Source organism: Lepisosteus platostomus, chromosome 1 (assembly GCF_059453375.1).
Source record: "Lepisosteus platostomus isolate fLepPlt1 chromosome 1, fLepPlt1.hap1, whole genome shotgun sequence".
NCBI classification, from domain to species: domain Eukaryota; kingdom Metazoa; phylum Chordata; class Actinopteri; order Semionotiformes; family Lepisosteidae; genus Lepisosteus; species Lepisosteus platostomus.
The window spans coordinates 11,442,538-11,464,214 of NC_142611.1; the positions used below are offsets into that span (position 1 = coordinate 11,442,538).

At 43.5% G+C, this 21,677-nt stretch overlaps 1 protein-coding gene across 8 annotated transcripts in view; it reads right to left on the reverse strand.

Annotated features, from left to right (window-relative positions):
- tbc1d1 (TBC1 (tre-2/USP6, BUB2, cdc16) domain family, member 1) overlaps positions 1-21,677 on the reverse strand; it is a 92,873-nt gene that overhangs the window by 14,530 nt on the left and 56,666 nt on the right. For all 8 annotated transcript variants that reach the window (XM_088623899.1, XM_088623877.1, XM_088623886.1 and 5 more), the window contains 2 exons: positions 11,372-11,557; positions 1,797-1,958 (listed from right to left, as the gene is read on the reverse strand). In XM_088623899.1, the coding sequence (XP_088480025.1) occupies positions 1,797-1,958; positions 11,372-11,557 (348 nt within the window). The remainder of the gene's footprint in view (positions 1-1,796; positions 1,959-11,371; positions 11,558-21,677) is intronic.

The following is a 21,677-nucleotide window of genomic DNA, read 5'->3' on the forward strand; positions in this document are numbered from 1 at the left end:
AAGCTAAGCGGGTGTGAGCCTGGTCAGTACCTGGATGGGAGACCTCCTGGGAAAAACTAAGGTTGCTGCTGGAAGAGGTGTTAGTGGGGCCAGCAGGGGGCGCTCGCTCTGTGGTCCATGTGGGTCCTAATGCCCCAGTATAGTGATGGGGACACTATACTGTAAACAGGCGCCATCCTTCGGATAAGACGTAAAACCGAGGTCCTGACTCTCTGTGGTCATTAAAAATCACGGGGTGTTTCAAGAAAAGAGTAGGGGTGTTACCCCGGCGTTCTGGCCAAATTTCCCATTGGCCCTTATCAATCATGGCCTGCTATTAATCCCCATCTATGAATTGGCTTCATTACTCTGCTCTCCTCACCACTGATAGCTGGTGTATGGGGAGCATTCTGGCGCACTATGGCCACTAAGGTGGAAGCTGCACAGTGGTGGTGGTGGTGGTGGTGGTGATGCTGCACATGGTGGTGGAGGGGAGTTCCCATTACCTGTAAAGCGCTTTGAGTGGAGTGTCCAGAAAAGTGCTATATAAGTGTAAGCAATTATTATTATAATTATTATTATTTTATCACAAAAAAGTATTCATTTGTGTGCTGAAAAACCATTGAGAAGTCCTTAATTTATATGCTGAAACATCACAGTCACCTCAGCTAATAGCTAGGTAATTTCATTTCAAAAGAGACAAAATTATATGCTATGGTTTGTTTTTGTTACCTCTCAATTGTAAGCATGATGGTTCATATAATTCTTGATGCAGTAACTGGTACATCTACTGGGTCTGCTCACCACACAAAGGGCAGGGTATTTCATGAGTATTTCCATCATTTTCTTGTAACAGACAGGTTTTGTTGGAAGACCCTGAATCAGCAAGTTCTCACAGTATTTGCCCAAGGGCACACTCTCTCCATGCAATTATACCATAAGGAACCAAAACAATTCATTGGACTAAGTCCTAATTTGCAAAAAGGTGCGATATTATTCCAGACATAACAGTTCTTCAGAATTTGGCTGGAGACCAGAAAAAAAAACTCAAAGAACTGTAAATCTTTGTTCTCTTTGCCAAAAAGCATCTTAAGCTCTGGGATTAATTTAACAATAAAGAAACACCTGAGAGAGCCAGGGCACATGTTAACAGCAAATTGAGCCTATTCTCGCCATTAAAAGAAATGGGAGAGAGAAATACAGGTCAGATATCTCAACGTTTCTCCAAGACAGTCTGGGTTCTGGTTCCCAAAATATTAAATACAGGACCTTTAGGGAGGTGTGATGGGAAGCTGTTTACGTGAAATTTCACTCTAGTTTTTTTTCCATGTTGAAAAACTCAAAAAAAAATCTGATTTCTGGCAAGTGTTAATCCTTCCACTGTATCACACTAACACACAAAGACTAAAGGAAGCTTCGTCCGACTTTTCTTTTCCAAATTTGCCAGCAGATTCCTGAAAATCATTGAAGAGTTGTAATATACACAAATATTTAGCAAAGAAGACGCACTTATTTTTTTGTTTTTCTACTTCACCATGGTTAGGAAAAATTAAGAATTACAACCACCTCATCACTGTGATATTATTTATCAGGCAAGTCGGCAAGGAAAGAGATAAGGAGCTGGCTGTTAAAAAAAAAACCACCCCTCAATTGGTTGGCCAGGAAGTGTTGAGTAGCTATGCTCTGAGGAGTGCAATACTGGAGTTCCCAGAATCCTTGAGTGACTCAAGGCTTTTGGCATAAATTTCCTTCATTGCGATCTACAACCTACAATCTTCCACTGTGGGCCACAACTCCCAGCAGGACATCTCTGTTACCTTGCCCCATTGCAGTGTGGATCTTGTCTCTATCAAACTTGATCTTCGATCTGCCAGGTGTGCTGAGCATCTTCTCCCAAACCAAGGTCACGTCTTTCAGGCAGGGCGTGATTTCTTCATAATCCAGCTTTAGTCGCCTGTTCCGGAGGTCACTCTCTGAGGCTGGAATGCACAAAACATTCAATTTGTGAAAATGCACCTGTGTCTTGGATTAGTCTACAGCCCACCAATTCATTACCCCAAACATGTTTTATGGATCAGAAAACTGTCAACCTGACCATTAGTACCTTCTACAGATATGAAGGGAAATTATTTGGAAGAGTGAATGCAATTGAATCGTTGGTAATACTGTATGTGCACAATTCACATAAAATGGAAGCCCTCTTGCACTGGATTTTGAGTTAAGAAAATGTAGGATTTATTGATGCTAAAAGGATGGACTCCTGGCCAATTAAGCATTCGTACATGTTCTTTCAGTCACAAGCACAAGGAATAAAAAACATCGATCACCCAGTTCAGAAAAGGGTACTGGAGATTGCGAGTTTGGATCACTTACAGCCTGAGAGCACCCAACAGAAGTGGGTCTGTACCTGCATTTCTCAACACAGTATCTATTAGGTACTGATCCTTGAATCACATGTGAATTTCTTCAAGAAATAAGTGTAAGGAACTATTTTTAAATCTACCATAGTCAACACGCAGCGCAAAGATTAGTAACCCATCCATTTTCTATCCACTTCAGGGTCGCCGGGGAGCTAGAGCCTATCCCAACAAGCACTGGGGTCCAAGGCTGGATAGACCCTGGACAGGATGCCAGCCCATTGCAGGGAAGACACAGAAACACACTCACGTCTGGGCCAATTTTCCCCGGAGCCAGTTAACCTAGCAGAAAGTTTTTGGACTGTGGGAAAAGCCTAAGGAACACAGGGAGAACACACAAACTCCACACAGACAGCACCCCCGGTCCAGTATTGAACCCAGGCTCCCAGTGCTGCAAGGCAGCAATGCTCACTATTGTGCCACCACGCCACTAATATTAGTAATAAAGGCTGTATGTAAAACATTATTTTGGAAAAGTACAGGAAAAGAAAACATTATGTATGAGAACCTGTTTCAAATTTCTAAAGGAGTGTCTGATAAGGTCCCTCACAAGCTGCCCACAGATATTCTCTTCGATTGCTGCTTGAATCTCGAACATTTGCTTTGTACTGGATAAAGTAGCCCACATATTGTACCATATTGTACATTATACATTCAAACACTTCATTTGACCGAAAAAGAATAATGACAGAGTCAAAGTACTGTACCTTATAAATGGGAGGAAAGGTCTTACAGACCATACTAGAAAATTAACAAATAGAAAACAAAAAAAAAATCTAAAACAAGAATTGAAACAACTCAGCTACCAAAAGCATTCATTTCCGGTTTTGATAAGGACCACAGTTTACTAATAAAAAATACAGAGTATGTATTTTTCCTCCAATCAGTATTGCTGAATCCTCAGCTAGTGGCCTCTAGTGCTTTTCCTGTGCTCACCTTAGCTGTACATCAAAACCACATTGAGTCACGAGTGACACCAAAATGGCCAGAGCCCTACACCATATCTCTTTAAATCATGCTAATGCTTTTTTCCAGTTCTCATTGGAAAAGGGAATGAAAATGAAAATCGCAACATTCAAGTTAAGTCATCAACTGGCACAAAACAACAAATTTTTCAGCTACCCGACCATCCGGCTTATCGGCTGGTCAAGCTACACAATGCTTTTAAGAAAACAAAAGTGGAAGGGGAGTTCTCGAAAACAGAAAATCATTCTTTGGAATCACAGCCTTCCCTAGCGAATACCAGTCTTTCAAGTCTTTCTTGCACGGGATTCAAGTCTATTTGCTGGATGTAAATGTTCCTGTTCATATCTTTTAATTATCTATCTGTTAAAAAAGTTTATTACTGCTATACTGTTGGACACAATTACCAGTTACTGAAAATCTGCAAAGAAAGGACTCCTACCTGTATACTTACACCACAGGATTATGGGAACGTTTCCTACCAATTTAACCACATTAATCATACATCAAACCCAAACAGACAACAAGGCAGTAATATATTAATATATCTTGTACATTGCTTACTCCTATGATATTGCTATGAGTATACTTTTGAGTATAATGTCCCTGCACTCATAAGGCTTAACAATTGGTGAATGGAGACAAGACTACCTGCTGACTACTTCAAAGCTGGGGATAGAAGAGAGTATGATTATTGTTTCTCCTTAATTTGTCTTCATCGCTAAAGGTATTGGAAAAGTGAAACCACAAAAACAAACTTGGCATTTTGCACCACAGAGCACAAATCAAACCCAACAGACGCAGAAACCCTGGTACTCATGGAGACGAAAGCCGCCAAGAAAAAACAAGGAAAATGATCAAATCCGAAAACGGATCAAATGTTAGAAAGCCGAGAGCAGCACTAACCAGGAGCCCAGCGAGGCACGTATGATTTAGAGAGATGACAAAATCCACCTAGAATGGGCACTATGCCACATATAGTGATAAAGTCCCGGAGGAGAGTGCAAAAAGACATCCAGTATGAAAAGATACTGCCACCTTTCCGTTTCAAGGACAAGCAGTGGATGAGATGAAAACCAGCACTGTGCTGTGTTTCTTGGATGTGGTTAATGGCAGTGGGGTGTAGGGGTAACCATTCGGGAGCCCAGAGATTGAAATCCAAATACTGGGTTCAAATGCGAGCCGGGGACACGAGATGAACAAGGTACTTGATCCAGATTAATCCATCAAATCTGCACCACACTGAACTAACGGGTACCAACAATTTTGGGTGAAACTAACAGGTAATCATAACCTCTTGGTAAGTCGCTCTGGATAAAAAAAAACAGTCCGTTTAGCTACTGTACAATTTCTTTATTACAATTAATTCATAAAGTACATAATTACTTGCACCTGGATGTCATTTTTCATACCAAAGCACCAGAAACAGGTTCATAAGTAGGAGGGGATCTGTTTCTCCCTGTGCCGGCCACTGGCTATGTGCCAATAGGTCTTATCCTTCATAAAAGCACCAAGGGACTGGTAATAACCAAGTAGTCAGCACCTCAGGTTCCTGTCGCAGCCTAAAGAGCACACCTACAGCACAGCAGCCCCCACTCACCATATTTCCAATGGCTTGGTTGGGAAATTCTGCTCCAGATCAAAGATCTCCCCCATACTGGTCCACCAACATTACCTACAGTGGTAACCTGGCTCTCTTCAGAAGTCTCTCATCTCCAGTGCTGTGATCTGATGACTTCAAGTTACACATACAGTAATGCTGCTCTCAGTTTATGCCACTTGCTGTTCTTAGTCATATTTCAGAATACAAAAACCATCCAAGCAGACAATTCTGAGCACCAAGGTGGTACATCTGCAACTATGTCAGTATAGCACCCATAAACTAATGGTACAGTTTTAATCGCAGGCACTAGGGTCCTCAGCTGTGACTCCTCTGCCAATGGTGACAGTGTTAACTACATTATACAATCAGATGCATCAAAGCTCCGGGAAAACTTCGCACACAATCGAGAAATTACAAAGTGATTCTACTGCGATTTTTGCAACACATTTACCATTTTAGAATTTGACGGTCCTGGTTCTGAGGAAGTGGTTTCTGAACGAGCCGCTCTTGACTCTTGAGGAGGCACGCACAACACGAAAACAGCCTGCTGCAGCTCTCCCCTGTCTGCCGCTAATAGCCAGCACCGCCCCGCCCTGCGGAGCCCAACCTGCCACCTGCGTGCTTCAAAACAGGCTGCTTCCTCATGATGCCACCACGGGCTTTTCTACAGAACTGGCGCACATGAAACTGTGGAGGAAGCAACTGCGCTCACAATTTATCATATTTTTTCACTCAGTTCTTTTAGTTCAAATTTGATATAATTACAGATACATTAGTGTTGTATCTACGTTAAAAAGAGGGGCTCAAATGCAATCCCTTCGGACTTCTCTCTTCGGCGAAACTGTGCCATAGTATTTCAATAGCAGGGTATTTCTCTCACCGGTTTTCTTATCTGGAACCACAAAGCAGTTAATTCCCACAGAATTTCCCCTTCCCTGTACACTGAACAGCTACTGACTCATTTTGACATTCAAAACTCATTACGGTGTGGATTTGCCCAGGCCACTGTTACAGAAAAGTCCTACTGTTCAAGTAAATGAGGATACGCAGGACCTAACAATTGCCAAAAAAACATAATGGTATCACCACAGAGAGCTCAGACCATTCTACAGAAAGTTCTGAGTCCATCCATGGTCAGAATGAAACTTAACCAGTCGCAGTGTCACAAGATGCCAAAGCCCAGCTCTGAAGCACAGTACACTAAGCAGTGACAGGAAACAGGACCACTTTTCCCTTGGTAGGACTGTAGTCCACTCTGGTGCAATGGGGGAAGTGATCATTTAAACAGTCCATCACACCAAGCTAATATACCTTTGGTGACAGGAAGAAACTGGAACACCCAGTGAAGAACATGCCAGCTGTCATCCTTGATTTTTGTTTTTAATCCGCAATCTAGCACGGCTTGGATTTTTTACCGACCAACAATGAGCGTCTTTTTTGTAAAACTGTCCCACTGACCTGAATCAAGAAGAACCAACACTGTTTAGAAGACCTTTACGGTCTGACTTGTTACGAGTGCTGCAGAGCGACGCTGTTCAGTATTCGACAGTAGATGGCCAGCACCTCTGTAAAAACAGGATGGTTGCAAGACAAAAGGCAAAGGCAAAAAAAAAAACACAAGGAAAGATACAAGCTGGAGAGCTTATCCCTCTCGAATAAGAATGAAAAATCACACAGAGTGAGATGTCCTTTTCAGTGTTGAAATGTTAAAACTTCCAGTGTCTGAACTTGCACTTCGCCAGCTAATACAAGTGTCATTGTCACCACTAGGGCACTGTCAGGGAACTTCCAGAGTTGCAATATCTTCCTGCAGCATTTCTTCACTGGTTGCAGTGTCTTGTAGTATGACTTCATTTTCCTGGTGTAAATGATTAAGAATTTACCTGGTTGTCAACCACCAATTTAAAGATTATGCCAGAGCATGTTATAGTGCTATACACATACACATAATATTTATCCAGTTTTCATCAGCGCACCACCTGCAGTCCGATGATTTGAAGAGGTCTTGAATGGAACAAAAGGCTGCCTTTTTCATGTGGGCTCACAGATATCCTGTATGTTGTCAGATCAAAGGGAAAAAAGAAAACCACCAGCCCACATACCGTTACACTTACTGTATACCTGTCCCTCAACGCCTTTTGCCCAAACCAAAATGCATGTTTTGCTGTGAACGTACCTGCCCTGCCCATTCCAGGCTTTTGATGTATTAATTCCCTGAACTCTTCAGGGGTCACTTCTTATTTTTATTCCATGTAACAGACGTCTTTTAATGTTCACCACTTTAAAGTCTTGTCATGGAAATTTTTATCCCCAGCAATTTACAGAGGATAAATTCAGCAACGGCTTCGGCATCAGCAATTGCTGTTACCAGGCCACAAACAACAGGAACTTGGTTTCAGATGTTGCCTGAACAAAGATGTTTCTCAGGGTGACACAATGTTAGTCAGTAGCAGGGCCTGAACTGGGAAAGTTCGGGTAGCAAAGCCTTTAACCTAACCACAGAACCACACTGCCTTCCCCATTCCAGATAATACAAAAGAGCCGTACTATTTCTTCTGTGAAAGAAACTGCACTGACAAACCTGGGAAATGTTGTGTAACACTGACTGTCAGTCAAAACGGATTTTCTTCCACATTCGTCCGTGAAACGATCTGAGGACGTGTAAACAAAACCGTCTCTTTTAATCAAACAAAAACATTTGCTTCCCCTACTAAAGACATATTCCGCACAGACCAGAGAAAGCACAAAATCTTTTTTTTTTCCCCCTCCACCTCTTAAAAACCAATAACAACAACACTGCCACTGTGGCCGCACAGTCAAATGGTATGCAACACACTCAGTCTCTCAGCTATTTTTAAAGTTCACCATCCTTCTCACCCTCTGATTATTGTCTCATCTGCTGTGTCACACCCTTCCTCCCCTCCTAGACCCACTCTCCACATCTGTCATCCCCTGCCCGGCAGGGCCCTCCTGTCCCTGCCCACGTCAACGGCTTCTCTGGGGTGCTATAAATACTCGCTTGCTCGACATGCTGGCAAATGTCAACAGGCATGGAGAGGGCCCGCAGCTCCTCTGAACAATAGCATCAGACCGAGAAAGCAACGAAGGGAGGGGGTGAGAGTGAGAAACAAGAGAAAGGGAAGGGGAAGAAACTAAGTAAATGCAGGACAGAAGAGCAACAACTGAACGAGGTACAGTACATTGACATGAGATATGTTCGAGGTCTTGGAGGTACACTGTATGTCTACAGCGTTTTAAATACAGCACGTGACTGCAAAGCAATCAGAAATCAACAGCACTCGATTTTGAATGATTTCCACAACCAGCAGGCATTTTTCTTCCTGACCAAAAGTCAGCCTGACCAAATGGGTATGGGGAGCTCCCTTAACTAAGAATCAAATAAAGAGCAAACGGCTTAATCTTTTGTAGAATCAAGATGCTGGCTCATTTATTTCCCACACATTACAAAGAAGAAAATATTTGCCTTCAGGTCTGGCATCAAATTGCACCGATAACTGAGAAGCCATGGAAAGAGTGACTCCACAGCGCCTTCGCTGTGCTGAACATTATGTATATCTGTGTCAGTTAGCCAAAAGCAGAACTTTTTGCAATAAAAACAAGTACTGAAAGCAAAAACTGCATAACGTGCATGCTCTTTTCAATTTTACTGCCACATTATTCCATTTAAAACAGAAAATAATTATAACAGCTATTTACATTTGAAGTAAATAGAGCAGTGTATTCTAAGGGACACCAAAGAGGTTTTCAAACAGATCTTCATCCACCTCTGCAACCTAGGAGGTTTGAGGTGCTACTATTATCCAGCAGCCCCACTGCACTGCAGATCAGGCAAAGGGAGATCCTGTGTCCTGAGTCATGCTGGTAACAGATAAGACTGGAATTTTAGCCAGGACACCAGGGTTAACCAGAGGGCTCTTATGAATGTTGTATGGGATATTTGAACTCTTATCACAGACCACTCATCGGTATGTTTTGAATCGCTTATAGGACAGGAAACGCATCTGTAAAATACCACACCCAGCCCGGAGATCAGTAAAGAATTAACCATTTTCTAGGCTCTAGGCTGGCCACCGCAATGCAGGGGTTTACAAATACATATGCACCTGTTTTGGGACATTTAAAAATACTGTGACAAAAGTGTTTGCCAGCTTCTTCCTGTATCAGATCATCGGATCTGCCCTGACTTATGCCCAGATTTGTGAAGGACTAGGAATGTGCACGCAGTTTTGATTCATTTCATTCAGGAAAACACCTTTCTTTTTTATATTGCACACATTCTAAAATTGCTCTGCCTAATTTACTCAAATTATTTTTTGTTGCTCTGCTGCCACATACAGTAATTTAAATGCTTTCCCTTGAGTAATATCTAATCGACCAGAAACTGATAAAATCTAGCCTCTAATTTTCACATCACTGCTCCTGTGACATGACTCAGCACTGAGCCGTGGCAGTGTGCTAGTGTCACGTACTCATTAAAGTACAAAGTGGAACTTGAAGGCTTCTTTTTCTTAGTGCTGCATTCTTCACCCTGTAATTCAACCCTTCAATCTTTTGGCTCATTGGCTGCCATTTTTTCACAGTGTTTTTTACATGTAGCAGTTCAGAAAGGCACTCCCATATTCCTGTAAAAACTGTCGTGGAGGTATTAGATATCTAAATGAGCAGTGGGCTAAATGAGCACAGTGCACTGTTTTCTTATTCAGGTTGTTCAAGTTGTACAGCTTTCTTAGAGTCATCTGTCGCGGGTTTTGCTGAAAAATTGCTTGTAATGCAAAACAATGCTTCCAGTAACCACAGGTGAGAAGCATACCAGTGAAGAACATTAGTGTAGTCATTAACCAATGAGCAGGAACAGATTAGAATCACAGGCACACAAATTATCTTGAAACGTGACCGAATTAAAAGCTGCTCTTGTGTTTTTGCATATGCAAAATGCAGAACAGGAACAGAGCTAAACCGATCCTCACTTTCGGACCATCCAGACCCCTCTATAGTAGCCAATTCATCCAAGGATCTCACCCAGTTGGTTCTTGAAGGAAGCCAGAATATCTGTTTCAACAACAGGGCTGGAGAGCCTGTTCCACTCCCCCAATACCCTTTGTGTAAAGAAGTGTATCCTGTTCTCAATTTCCAATGTTCTCCCAGTTAGTTTCCACCAGTGGCCTCTGGTGGAAGGAAGGAGCACAACGCCAAGCAGTTAGAAGTTTGATTGTGAGACTCGAACCTGTTCCTTCTAATGTAATTATGCTTGATACACTGTACTGAACTAAGTCCACTAGACTAAGGTGTCTACCCTTGGTCGCACCTCAACAATTGTGCACTGCCAACTTGGTCACACTTAGGTAGTTATATGACTTAAGATCCCAACCCGAAACACCTGGGTTACAAAGCTCAAGCTGCACTCAGATGTTCAGGTGAGCTTATTTACAAGCCCAAGGGAGCTGATGCATCTGCCAACAGCTGGAGCAAAGTGTCCAAGAAGCAGAATCACTTACTGGAAAGGAGTGAATCTGCAATGTACAGACCACCCATTTGGTGTGTTCTGCACGTATGAAACAATACAGAGCACAGCCCAGACAAAAAAAAAAATAGGGTCACATCTGCTGACTCAGTAGACAAATATTGACCTACCTCTGTGACACTAATTCCTACTTGAAGAGGTGTGATGATAACATCAGGTTCTTCGCTGAAAGTTTACTAGGGTGGAGGCAAACACCTGCCAGGCAGGACAGGTGTTGATACCCAATGCAAACATCACGTACTTAGAGAGGCATACACAGCGACAGAACATCACTGCAAGGCACTGTCAAATTCAACACAGCTGGGTCATACTTAGATGTAGTGGTACATTGATTAAAACAGGGCTAGAAAACTAAGCAGAATAGAATACAGAAGGTAGCTTCTTAGCAAAGTCCTTATGGAGTAGAAAGTTGATAAATGCGAGGACATCGTTGGGTGCTGTCCACGCTGAGGGATGTCCAGGCTTTTCAAATGAGCTCAGCTTTGTTGTGTGCTAGTGCACCAAGTGCTCAAAACAATGGAAAACCACTCAATATTTGGTTACTGTTCTGCATTATTCAAAGGTCAATAGTTTATCAAAACATTTACCAGACATCCTGAGTGTTAATCCTGACTGACAACTAAAGCAACAGACCTAAAATTAACCAACATGTTGGTCCTGTAATACAGCATATTTTATCAACGTATCGTGAGTAGGAGCAGGATCTTAATATCGCACATGAATGGCAGAAGACCGAGAAGGAGGGAAGGAAGTATGATTTTGAGGGGTGGTGAGTGACGTCAGCTGTCTCGGACAGCAGTTTTTGCTAACTGACCCCTTGACATCACAGCCCCCCCACCCCACGCCCCCCCCGCCGGCGCAGCTCACCTTGCAGCTTCTGGTTCTCCTTCTCCATCCTCAGGAGGAGGATCTGCTGCAGGATGGCCTTCCTCCAGAGCTCCCGCAGCTCCTGCCGGGTCCTCTTCCGCTCCTCCGCCACCGGGCCCAGCAGCCCCTCGCACAGCCCGGGCCCCAGCGCCGCTCGCGGGGGCGCCTCCCCGGCATCGCTCCTGTCTGCGGAGGGAGACCAGCGGGCACAGGGCGTCACGGCGGGGGTAGGAGGGGTTACGAGCGCGGCAGGCACCCAGGGCACCGGCCTGGGGGACCTTCTCTCCGAGAGGAATGCTGTCATGCTGCCGAGACACCCCCCCCGCGACCTCTCGAAGAGAAGGTCACCCCTTCGCTTCTGCACAACACACAAACCCAGCCGGCAAGGAAAACAGCTTTTATTTGAGTTTTTCTTAGTCTAGCACATTCACCAGAGGAATTACTGTGAACTCCCTCCAGATCAAATTAGCCTTGTTTACGAGTAGCTTTAACAATATTGGACTGAACCTTAGGAGGATTTATCGTCCTTCAGAGCACGTTATATACGACGTACACGTCATATTAATAAAGAGCAGAGCAAAGCATTATAAAGGACGGACAACTCGGTGTGAAGACCAAGTGAAGCAGGGAGAGGTATGGTTAAGTGTGACACAAAATAAAAAGAAAAGGCGGGAAAGACACGGACAATGCTCAACCAAATTAGACAAGAGTGTACTGTCTGAAGGGGAATTTCCAGGTGGGGCTTGGGACAGTTTCATATGCAATGGCCTGCTTGCTCACTTCAGCTTTAAACTCTTACCTGAGGCTTCACAGGCGTCGATTCGCACAGCCTCTGGGACTATACATTGCATCAGACTAACCTATTGCATCAGAAACAACGCTTAAAAGAACAACTGTCATAGTCTCTAAAACCCTGGTTTCTTTAATACCTCTGAGTTGTCATATAAGCTTCTCTGAACACTTAAAACTAACACAGCGTGTCTAACAGCATAAGAGCAGACTATAGTGATCTAGAGTGGTCTATAGCTATAGAAGACTATGGCTATTGTGATCTTTTGTCAATATTATGTACAGGAAATTCCCTCACACCTGAAGAAGGCTCCACGGCCGAAACGTTGTGATCTCTTTCTTCTTTTTTTCAGCATGGAATAAACCTATTACTTGTTCCTTTGCAGCCTACGCATGCTGACGCAGCTCCCCACCTGAAAGAAATTCCTACTACATCTTCCTCACATCGAAATAGGCTGGTAGTCTATTTTGCATCAGAAGGAGAACTCATCTTAGAAGCTGGTCTGCCTCTGAAACTTTAACGTGGCCCGACAGTGGAATGAAGTTTAAAATCATAATTATGAGGCTTTGTAAAAAAAAAAGTTTGCTGTCTGGTCTCCTTTAAATGTTCACCTTTGCCCTGTCTGCTCTAATGGGTTGTTGAGACATGTTCATCATGGGGAGCCCCTATTTTGCATGGAAAATACTGTAGGCAAACGCTTCTCTTTTCTCAGCCTCTCAGCGGACAGTCTGCAGTCTTTTGAAATTCTGTTCCAGCGGTTGGCAGATGAAGGGTTAATGCAGTTTCCCATCCTTCACTGTCTTGCCTGTTACCTCCACCCCTCTCCAAATCTCTTCTGAAATTCCTAGGTACTATAATCAGTGTCACACCTACACTAAAGGATATCAGGTTTCGAGGTTGAATTACTGTTCCGTGCACTGTATTCTAAACCAGTAAAATGCAAGTCTAAACAATGGGATATTCTTTCAAAACACCACTTGATTTCAAGTGACAATTGCAGATGCCTACGTTCCCAAATATATTTTATGGTGGCAATCTAGATAATGACGTTATAAATAATTCAATGTGGCATTTGTGAAGGAGACCAAATCAATTAATTTCCCAGTAAATCTTTGTTAATGATACCTGGCATGTACCCTCGTGCTTGTGATCGAGAACAACTATCCATCAAGGTGTGTAACAGTAAACTATCAAGATTAATAGCCGAGGCATTCAGCTAAACACGAGAGATATCGACAGCCTGCTTGGGACATTCCGAATGTTTGATTTCCATACGGCATGATTTCTGTGGCTGAATCCTGAGCGGATGGTTAGGGCCCACTGACTTCCAAGGAACAGCTGCTCACAGATGGGAAACACAATCGAGAGAGCCACCAGGCAGCATGCACCAAAAACAAACGGCACTAGGAAAGCAAAACACATCTATGCACATATAGGAACCAAAGGAAAGAAGAGAAAATATGGGACAAAAGATAGAGGCAGGATTACACCCGAGACGATAAAACAGAAAATAGTTTTTGAAAGCACAAAAGCGTCTTTTCTGAACTGTTCTGAAGCCACCCTCAGAACACAACCGCCCGGGGGCAGCCCTGTAATCAATCACCGCGTCCTTAACGATGCGGGATCACATTTCCTTTCTTCGGCCTCACCCTCCCATCCCGCACGGTGCCACCTGTTCCTGCGCCGCCGCTGATGGGGATCACTGGTTTGCCTGACGGGGGCCCGTCATTAACTCGGCGGGGCTCAGAGGAAGAGCGCGGGGAGAGGCGGGGGATTAATGGCCTCACAAACCCAGGCACCGAAACACAACGGCCCCTTCAGAAAACCTCAGGCCGACGCCCTTGGTAAAACGTCAGTGCTTAAAACCGGGAGGCCCGATCTGATAACTCTGTAGCCGGAGGGCGTCGAAAAGGCCGGTGTGTAGGGCGTGGAGTCAGAAAGTCGCTCCGGCTCTGTCGTGGAAAGTCAGGAGTCCCGGGAAGAGCTCTCAGGAGGGGAAACTGCTCCACGCTGGCTAACAGCAGCTTGAATTAAGGGCAGTAAAAATCTTTTTACTTCCCCATATAAACCAAAGATTAATTTTCCATGCGTTAAAGAAACTCCTAAGTGTTTCTAGGCCTCCCAGGACGAAATGTAAATATTCCTGTTAGGCATTGGGTCATTTACCAATGGTAATCTGTGAATGGTTTCTGTGAATGTGACATTATAAAAGCAATTTTTTTTCCTGAAACCAACAATAAATAAATGAATAAACAGTAGGCGAGAGGAGTTTAGTTTATGTCTATACTAGAGCCTGAAGGTGGAGATTATCCTGGTTAACACGACTCCCTAATTAAACACTGGTGCCTGCAGGGGTCACTCCCAAAGCTGCTGCTCATTTCTCCAGCGGAGGCGAGTGGGACAACAAGAGAGCTCAGGGATTCCTGGAATCCAGTCTCTGCTGCCTCTTCCTAGGACGTGAACACACCTAAAAGTCTCACAAAGCATAATTAGCCTGATGCCACTTACTGCTGTTGTTTGACAACAGCTCGGCGATTCAAACAATTTGATTTAACGAAAGCAAACGCATATTAATTTAAGCTGGGCAGATGCAGTCCGTCACTGTATCGGAGTCTTGGGAGAAAAGTGCTAAAAGATAAAACATTGCATTGTGGGGAAAGAAAACAGTCCGGCGCTCTCAAACAGTTCAAAACATTTCAGAAGTTTTCTTGTTTCAGGTTTTTATACAAAATTGTAGTGGTGAAGCAGATATATAACATATAATTGATCATGTTTGACACATCCTGTAGTGTTATACATTACCAGTTACTTTATTAACTGTGTAAATAACCAGTTCCCTGTGTGGAAGATGATGCAGCTGGTAAAATCTGAACTGGATTAACCAAGATAGAAAAGGAATATGATCAGCTGACGTCTACAGAATTGTTCACTAGCACAAAAGCAGCCTTTATCCTGCACTAGAATAACCAAGCTTTATCTTAACATTGCATGGAAGGTAATATGGATGTATTACCTTGGGAACAATTTTGAAAATAAATTGTTGCAATTTCAGATTCTTGAATTCACAGTCTAACGAAGAGCTTTGACTGAGCAGCCCTGTCTTACTTTAGAATCCCTTTCCCAATTTGCACTCTCTTGAACTTAATGCTGTTTAGTTGACTAACTGGTAGAACAAACAGAAAGAACAAAGATGATTTTTGGATAACTGCAGTAGCTGATAGGTTTGTTCTCCATTTTAATGCAGTTTACATCACCGTAAAACCTCTTGAAAAGTAAAGAAATGCCCCATCTGTAGAGATACCTCACTGTACATAAAACTGAAGTTGAAGGCTTAAACTGACATATAGAACTTCTACAGTTATAAAGGTGTTCTGACTCAAGAGACTTAACTGTGGATACAGAGGCAGTTCCTGCCACAAGGGGTCACATTAATTTCATAGACTCTGTACCCACTCATCACAACTTAATTGAAGGTCAGTAGTTGATTCCAACCCCAAATCTTTTAAAACTCATCAAAAGCATGGGATACTTAGATAAAAAGCGCAAAGAATTATTATTATAATTAAAAGCATTGACAAAAGTTGGCAAAAAAAGGCAGTGCTGGCAGCAGCCCTAACTGATCTTGATAAAAAAAAACTATACAGGTCTGTAAGCCAAGCAGTAAGCTTAGCTCTTGAGAAGTGTGATGTCCGTGACATGTAGGCCAAATGCAGGCCGACCTCCACGTGACTTTCAGCAAGATGACAGACGAAGATTAAAGGTGAGGTCAGAGTTCATTTGGGCTTGTTATGTAGTTATCTACGTACAAACTATAAAATTCTGAAACTGTCACAAAAAAGGCACTTTAATGCCAAATTCCAACAGAAACCAGTACAGTTTATTTAATATGTAAACGATACCAGACTACCACTGTTGAAACTTGTCATCCAAAAGACTTTGTTTCCTTGTTTTGTTTTGTTAGTGAAATCGATGGACAATGAGGTTCCTATCTGCTCTCTTTGTTGAACTTTTGTCTCCAAGGCTGCAGTGAAACCAAAGGTTAAGGTTGCCTCTGGTACCTGGCTAATGAAAACCTCTCACAATATCTCAAGACTTCAACATTTCACAATTATGATGATATAACATTACCAGCAATATATATCTGTGTCCCTTTTTTCCCCCAAAAGCAAAGCCTGTGTTCCTAAAAGCAAGTCTACCTGCCAACAAAAAAAGGAGGGAGCAATTTCTTTCTAAAAAACAAAATGACCTACTTCTTCCAGCTTAAGGAATTCTTCAAGCCCGTCTGAAATTAAGACAAGTTTATACAGTATATGCCATCCACGCCCTTCTCAAACAGGGATGTTTGAACAATTCGGACCAGAATGGAATTCTATTTAAAAAAGTAGGTCAGTTCTTTCAGCATGACCTTTACTGGCAAACATCTCCTGAGATCTGAAAAATTATTTTTCTGCCAAAGCCAACTGAAACCACAAACACATCAAACCTAAATCACCGAGCCATGCAGTGAAATAGGTTCTAATTCTTACAATTACAGGAGATTAAAATTGAGGATTTATTAATGCTAATGATAAGTGGCTCTTAAATTCTATAATGCAGCAATTTCAGCATTTGAAAGACATCTTTTCACCACAAACGTCTAATCGTGAGGTTGCCATGAGCAGACAAGCCAATGTTATGATACAGTGAGCCGCAATGTCTACATGCGGATCAAGTTCAGTTCTGAATCCGCTAGCTGACAAGTCCAGAACATGACGGAGCACTTTTTCCCACTTTCTAGTCACGTACAGTACAAAGACCAGGCAAACATATCTCTGAGGACAAGCAAACACTTGCTTCAAGATCAAAATTAAGATATAGCCAACACAGTCGGGACACGCTTCTGGAGTCAGGAAAAAAACCTTCGTAACTAAGAAGAAAAGGTATAAAACCGAAAAACAAAAGCAATGTATGGAAAACTTTACAATTTCGTCAAATGACTAATTACAACAAAGAAATTCTTTATTCCTTGTAATGTACTTATGAGCTCAAAAGAACAATAAAGTAATGCATATTATAGTCTCTAATGTCTTTAAAATAAATGCCCATGTTTTAGACAGTTCGGTGTAAAAGTCAAGTATCCTAAACACAATTAGTATGCAAACGAGCTTGTCAGCCAATTAGAACAGCATTGTCAACTAACAATGCAGGACTTGATGCTCTACTGAGGGAATTTTAGAGAGGTGAAGTGTTACTATGGGATATTGCGAGCTTGGGCACAGCTCAAATTCCAGTATGATCGATTAGGATTGTCTTCCCTGTCTGCTGAACTTCTCACGAAACCGGCTTCCAGGGAACTCGCGCCCTGCGTGCCAACAAGCCCTCAGAAAGCACGCACTCCTCTGGAACAGTGGCTGAAATTAACCGTGAGTACAGCAGAGTGACACAAGATGCGCTGCCAGAGCGGTGTAACACTCCAGGCGTTTAGAGTTTTAGAGGGAAAAAAAAGGTTTAAGGAGTAGAATGCAGAGTTGAGATGAAAGCATATAGTTCTCAATATTTGGCTATTAATAAATAGCTAGAAAGTTAAAAATGTGCTGAATGGGTCTCCTTCTTTACTGAAGTAGAAACATATTTCCATATATAATTTTCTTCACACAGAAGGGTTCAGTGTAGGTGAATGCAGGCTGGACAGTGGCATTCAGAGCTGGCCGGCTGGGATTTTTGAGTCTCATTAAAAAAAAACAATGATGAGGGTTCCCTTAATGTCACTGTACCCCTGGCACTTAACCTGGGGGTGGCCCTAGTCTGCCTCACACCACCCTCTTCCTAATCCGGTGGCTACTTCGGCTCTTGTTCCGACAACCTTGTTCTCTGCCGGATGTGGGCGATGACTGCCAACATCCACGAGACAAGTTCCTTCGCAACCGGCGACACTCAAGACAAAGAGCAGCAATTCACAATTTAAGAAACACACACAAAAAAGCAGCAGCAAAATCACGATCAGCAGGCAAAAATCACCCCAGTGAGTGTCTGAAATCTCCATTGTAGTACCGTTTTTCTGTGTGCACCAAGACAGAAAAGCCGCCTTTCCAAACATAAGCGGATATGTTGATATTACTACAAAATGTTCAGCAACTGCGGTTGACGACAAATGTCAATTGGGCAGATTTCCTCTGTCCACTGTCAGACTCCTTGTTCTCGCATGGAAGCACAGGCACAGGCTGGGAACTGCTAGAATAGAGACTAACTAAGCAGATCGGAAATATTTGTTTCCTCATTGTAAGAGCACAAGAAGAAAGAAATGCTGTATAATGCAGAATATTCAGTAAAATAGTACTTTTTGCATTACATTTCGGCAGCTCTGACATATAAATCATTCCACATTTCAAAACATCATTAACCTCAAGTACCTTCTGGAATGTGGAGAGGTGGTGATATAATTATTTCCTTACCAGGGGCCTTTTGTAATCAACCAGGTTCCAATTAATGGATGAAATGTATGACGTTTCTACACTGAAATCTCCCCTTTTCTAAATAACCCTGTGCACCTGGGGCAAACAAACAAGTGAAACCTCATTCTCCTCTTTGTGCTCTTTCTACTCATCATACTTAAAAATGGCTTGCGATTTCTTGTGAGAATTTGTTTTCTGCCTGAAAGGAAAGATTCGAAGAAGATCTGAAGTCCTGCGCTCTTCTGAAGGAATATTACATCCTTTAGGAAGGAGCTGCACTTTCAATGAAGTGTGATTCCAGACCAGTGAGCAATGTTTTATGTTTAGCAAATACTGCAGGAAATCCAAGATTCAGGGACATGCATTTCTTAATTTCTTAGTAGCTCTTAAAACAAATCCAGAAAACCTAGTTTTGCACACATTTGAAAAATCCACCCAAATAGAAATAAATTACTATTAAAGTGGCGGTCATGTTTCCTATTAGTTCATCAAAAGATTGGAAAAGACTTCTTAAATATAATGAATTGTCTAAAAGTTTGTTTTCAAATGTCTAAGTCAGATGTTCTGAAACATGCAGGCAGAACATACATTTATAAACCTGACACCTACAGTTGATGATATCGCCTAGTACACTGCTCCTTTCATTCCCAGGAGTTCTCCATCACATGAAGGAACTCATCTCTTAAAATTAAAAGTCACTGTCTTAGCATGAACAGGGATATGATTTCATTATTGGATTTGGTTAGCAGTGAAACAAGGCCCCCGAAATTTCTTGGAAATGCCTCTGTTTGGGTATACAAGTACCGACAGGACCTATTTTGGCAGGGCCGCGATTCGACATTTCTCCTCACCTTTTAATGCTGAAGTCAATACAACACGAGCAAGCCACATTCGTACTGAGATGAACTGTAAAACTGTGTAAAACGTTTATGAACGGTGTTTCCAAACAGTTATTCTGCACTTATGATCTTGATCTTGCTGAAGGAGTGAAGCAGACAGTCACAGTTCAGGAGTTGAGATGCCTTTGGTGACAGCTGCCTCTACACCCCTGGCCCAACCCTGCTGCAGGCTCTGTGCTCCCTGTCCCAACCCTGCCGAAGGCTCTGTGCTCCCTGGTCCCCCCTGCTGCAGGCTCTGTGCTCCCTGCACCCCCCTGCTGCAGGCTCTGTGCTCCCTGCCCCAACCCTGCCGAAGGCTCTGTGCTCCCTGGTCCCCCCTGCTGCAGGCTCTGTGCTCCCTGCACCCCCCTGCTGCAGGCTCTGTGCTCCCTGCCCCCACCCCTGCTGCAGGCTCTGTGCTCCCTGCACACCCCTGCTCCAGGCTCTGTGCTCCCTGCCCACCCCTGCTGCAGGCTCTGTGCTCCCCGCCCCCCCCTGCTGCAGGCTCTGTGCTCCCTGCCCCACCCTGCTGCAGGCTCTGTGCTCCCTGCCCCACCCTGCTGCAGGCTCTGTGCTCCCTGTCCCGCCCTGCTGCAGGCTCTGTGCTCCCTGCACACCCCTGCTGCAGGCTCTGTGCTCCCTGCACACCCCTGCTGCAGGCTCTGTGTTCCCTGCACACCCCTGCTGCAGGCTCTGTGCTCCCTGTCCTGCCCTGCTGCAGGCTCTGTGCTCCCTGCCCCCCAGCTACAGGCTCTGTGCTCCCTGCCCCACCCCGCTGCAGGCTCTGTGCTCCCTGCCCCACCCCGCTGTAGGCTCTGTGCTCCCTGCCCCACCCCGCTGTAGGCTCTGTGCTACCTGCCCACCCCTGCTGCAGGCTCTGTGCTCCCTGTCCCGCCCCTGCTGCAGGCTCTGTGCTCCCTGCCCCACCCTGCTGCAGGCTCTGTGCTCCCTGCACACCCCTGCTGCAGGCTCTGTGTTCCCTGCCCCCCTCTGCTGCAGGCTCTGTGCTCCCTGGCCCCCTGCTGCAGGCTCTGTGCTCCCTGGCCCGCCCTGCTGCAGGCTCTGTGTTCCCCGCCCCCCCCTGCTGCAGGTTCTGTGCTCCCTGGCCCCCTGCTGCAGGCTCTGTGCTCCCTGCCCCCCAGCTACAGGCTCTGCGCTTTCCTCTTCACCTGTGCCCTAGAGCTCACCTGACCTCTTCATACAGTTCTTGTTATTTGCAATGACAACGTACAGTATTCTAGCTGTTCCACAATACCAGAAAACCTTGCACATCTACTTTTGTATCAATTACTGCCTGAGAGAATCAAGAAATACCTATTATTTATTATTATTAATAATAATAATATATTATAATATTTATTATTAATCTTTATGTATTAACAAAACTTTAAAACAAAAGCAGCCAAAAAGGGTTTTCTTTCACTTGGATGTATACTAACTATATCTAGGCATTCAGAATGTAGCAAAGACTACATTAGTGGAAATACACGTTTAGTACTAAAGCTTATGACCCTAGATTCATTTCACCGTCTTAGGCACACTTCAGTTTGCCCAGAAAGATAACATATCGACAGTGTAATGCTGACTCAATTGATAAAACAGACTACGCTTCATAGGAGAGTAACTTCCCATAGAAAAACATTGTATTACTAAAGTGTGAAAAGTGTATGTAAAATAATTCATAAACTGTTTTAAAAGACACAGAGCAAATACAGACATTGCATTTGGCAAAGAAAGTTGTTTCGAAGAACATACTGTTTATTTTAAACTAGATTTTACCTCAGTGTTTTTATACGAAAAGACAAAACAGAGTTGAACAAAGGTGCCACCTAGTGAAAACAACTGGCAACGCATCACAACCTACATCAAACTCAGAGGTGGTGGTTCTGTTATCAGGTGAACTGAGGAGGTCAAGCACAAGAAACAATATTAGCATAAGCCTTGGGCACTTCGATGTCTACACTGATATTTTCAAATGAGGTGAAGAGCAGGGTTGTCACGCTCAATTCCTGGAAGGCCTGAGTAAAAATATGGAACCAAATGAAAGATCAGTTTCTCAGCAGGAAATTCCGCTACTAATCAATCAATCTATTCTACCTTTTATATCCTAGAAAAAAAAAACAGACAAGGAGAGGTCCCTCCTTCCCATTCCTGAGAAGCCCTGACATTTGCATATCTAGTTTAACTTAAGTTTCCGTAAACATATG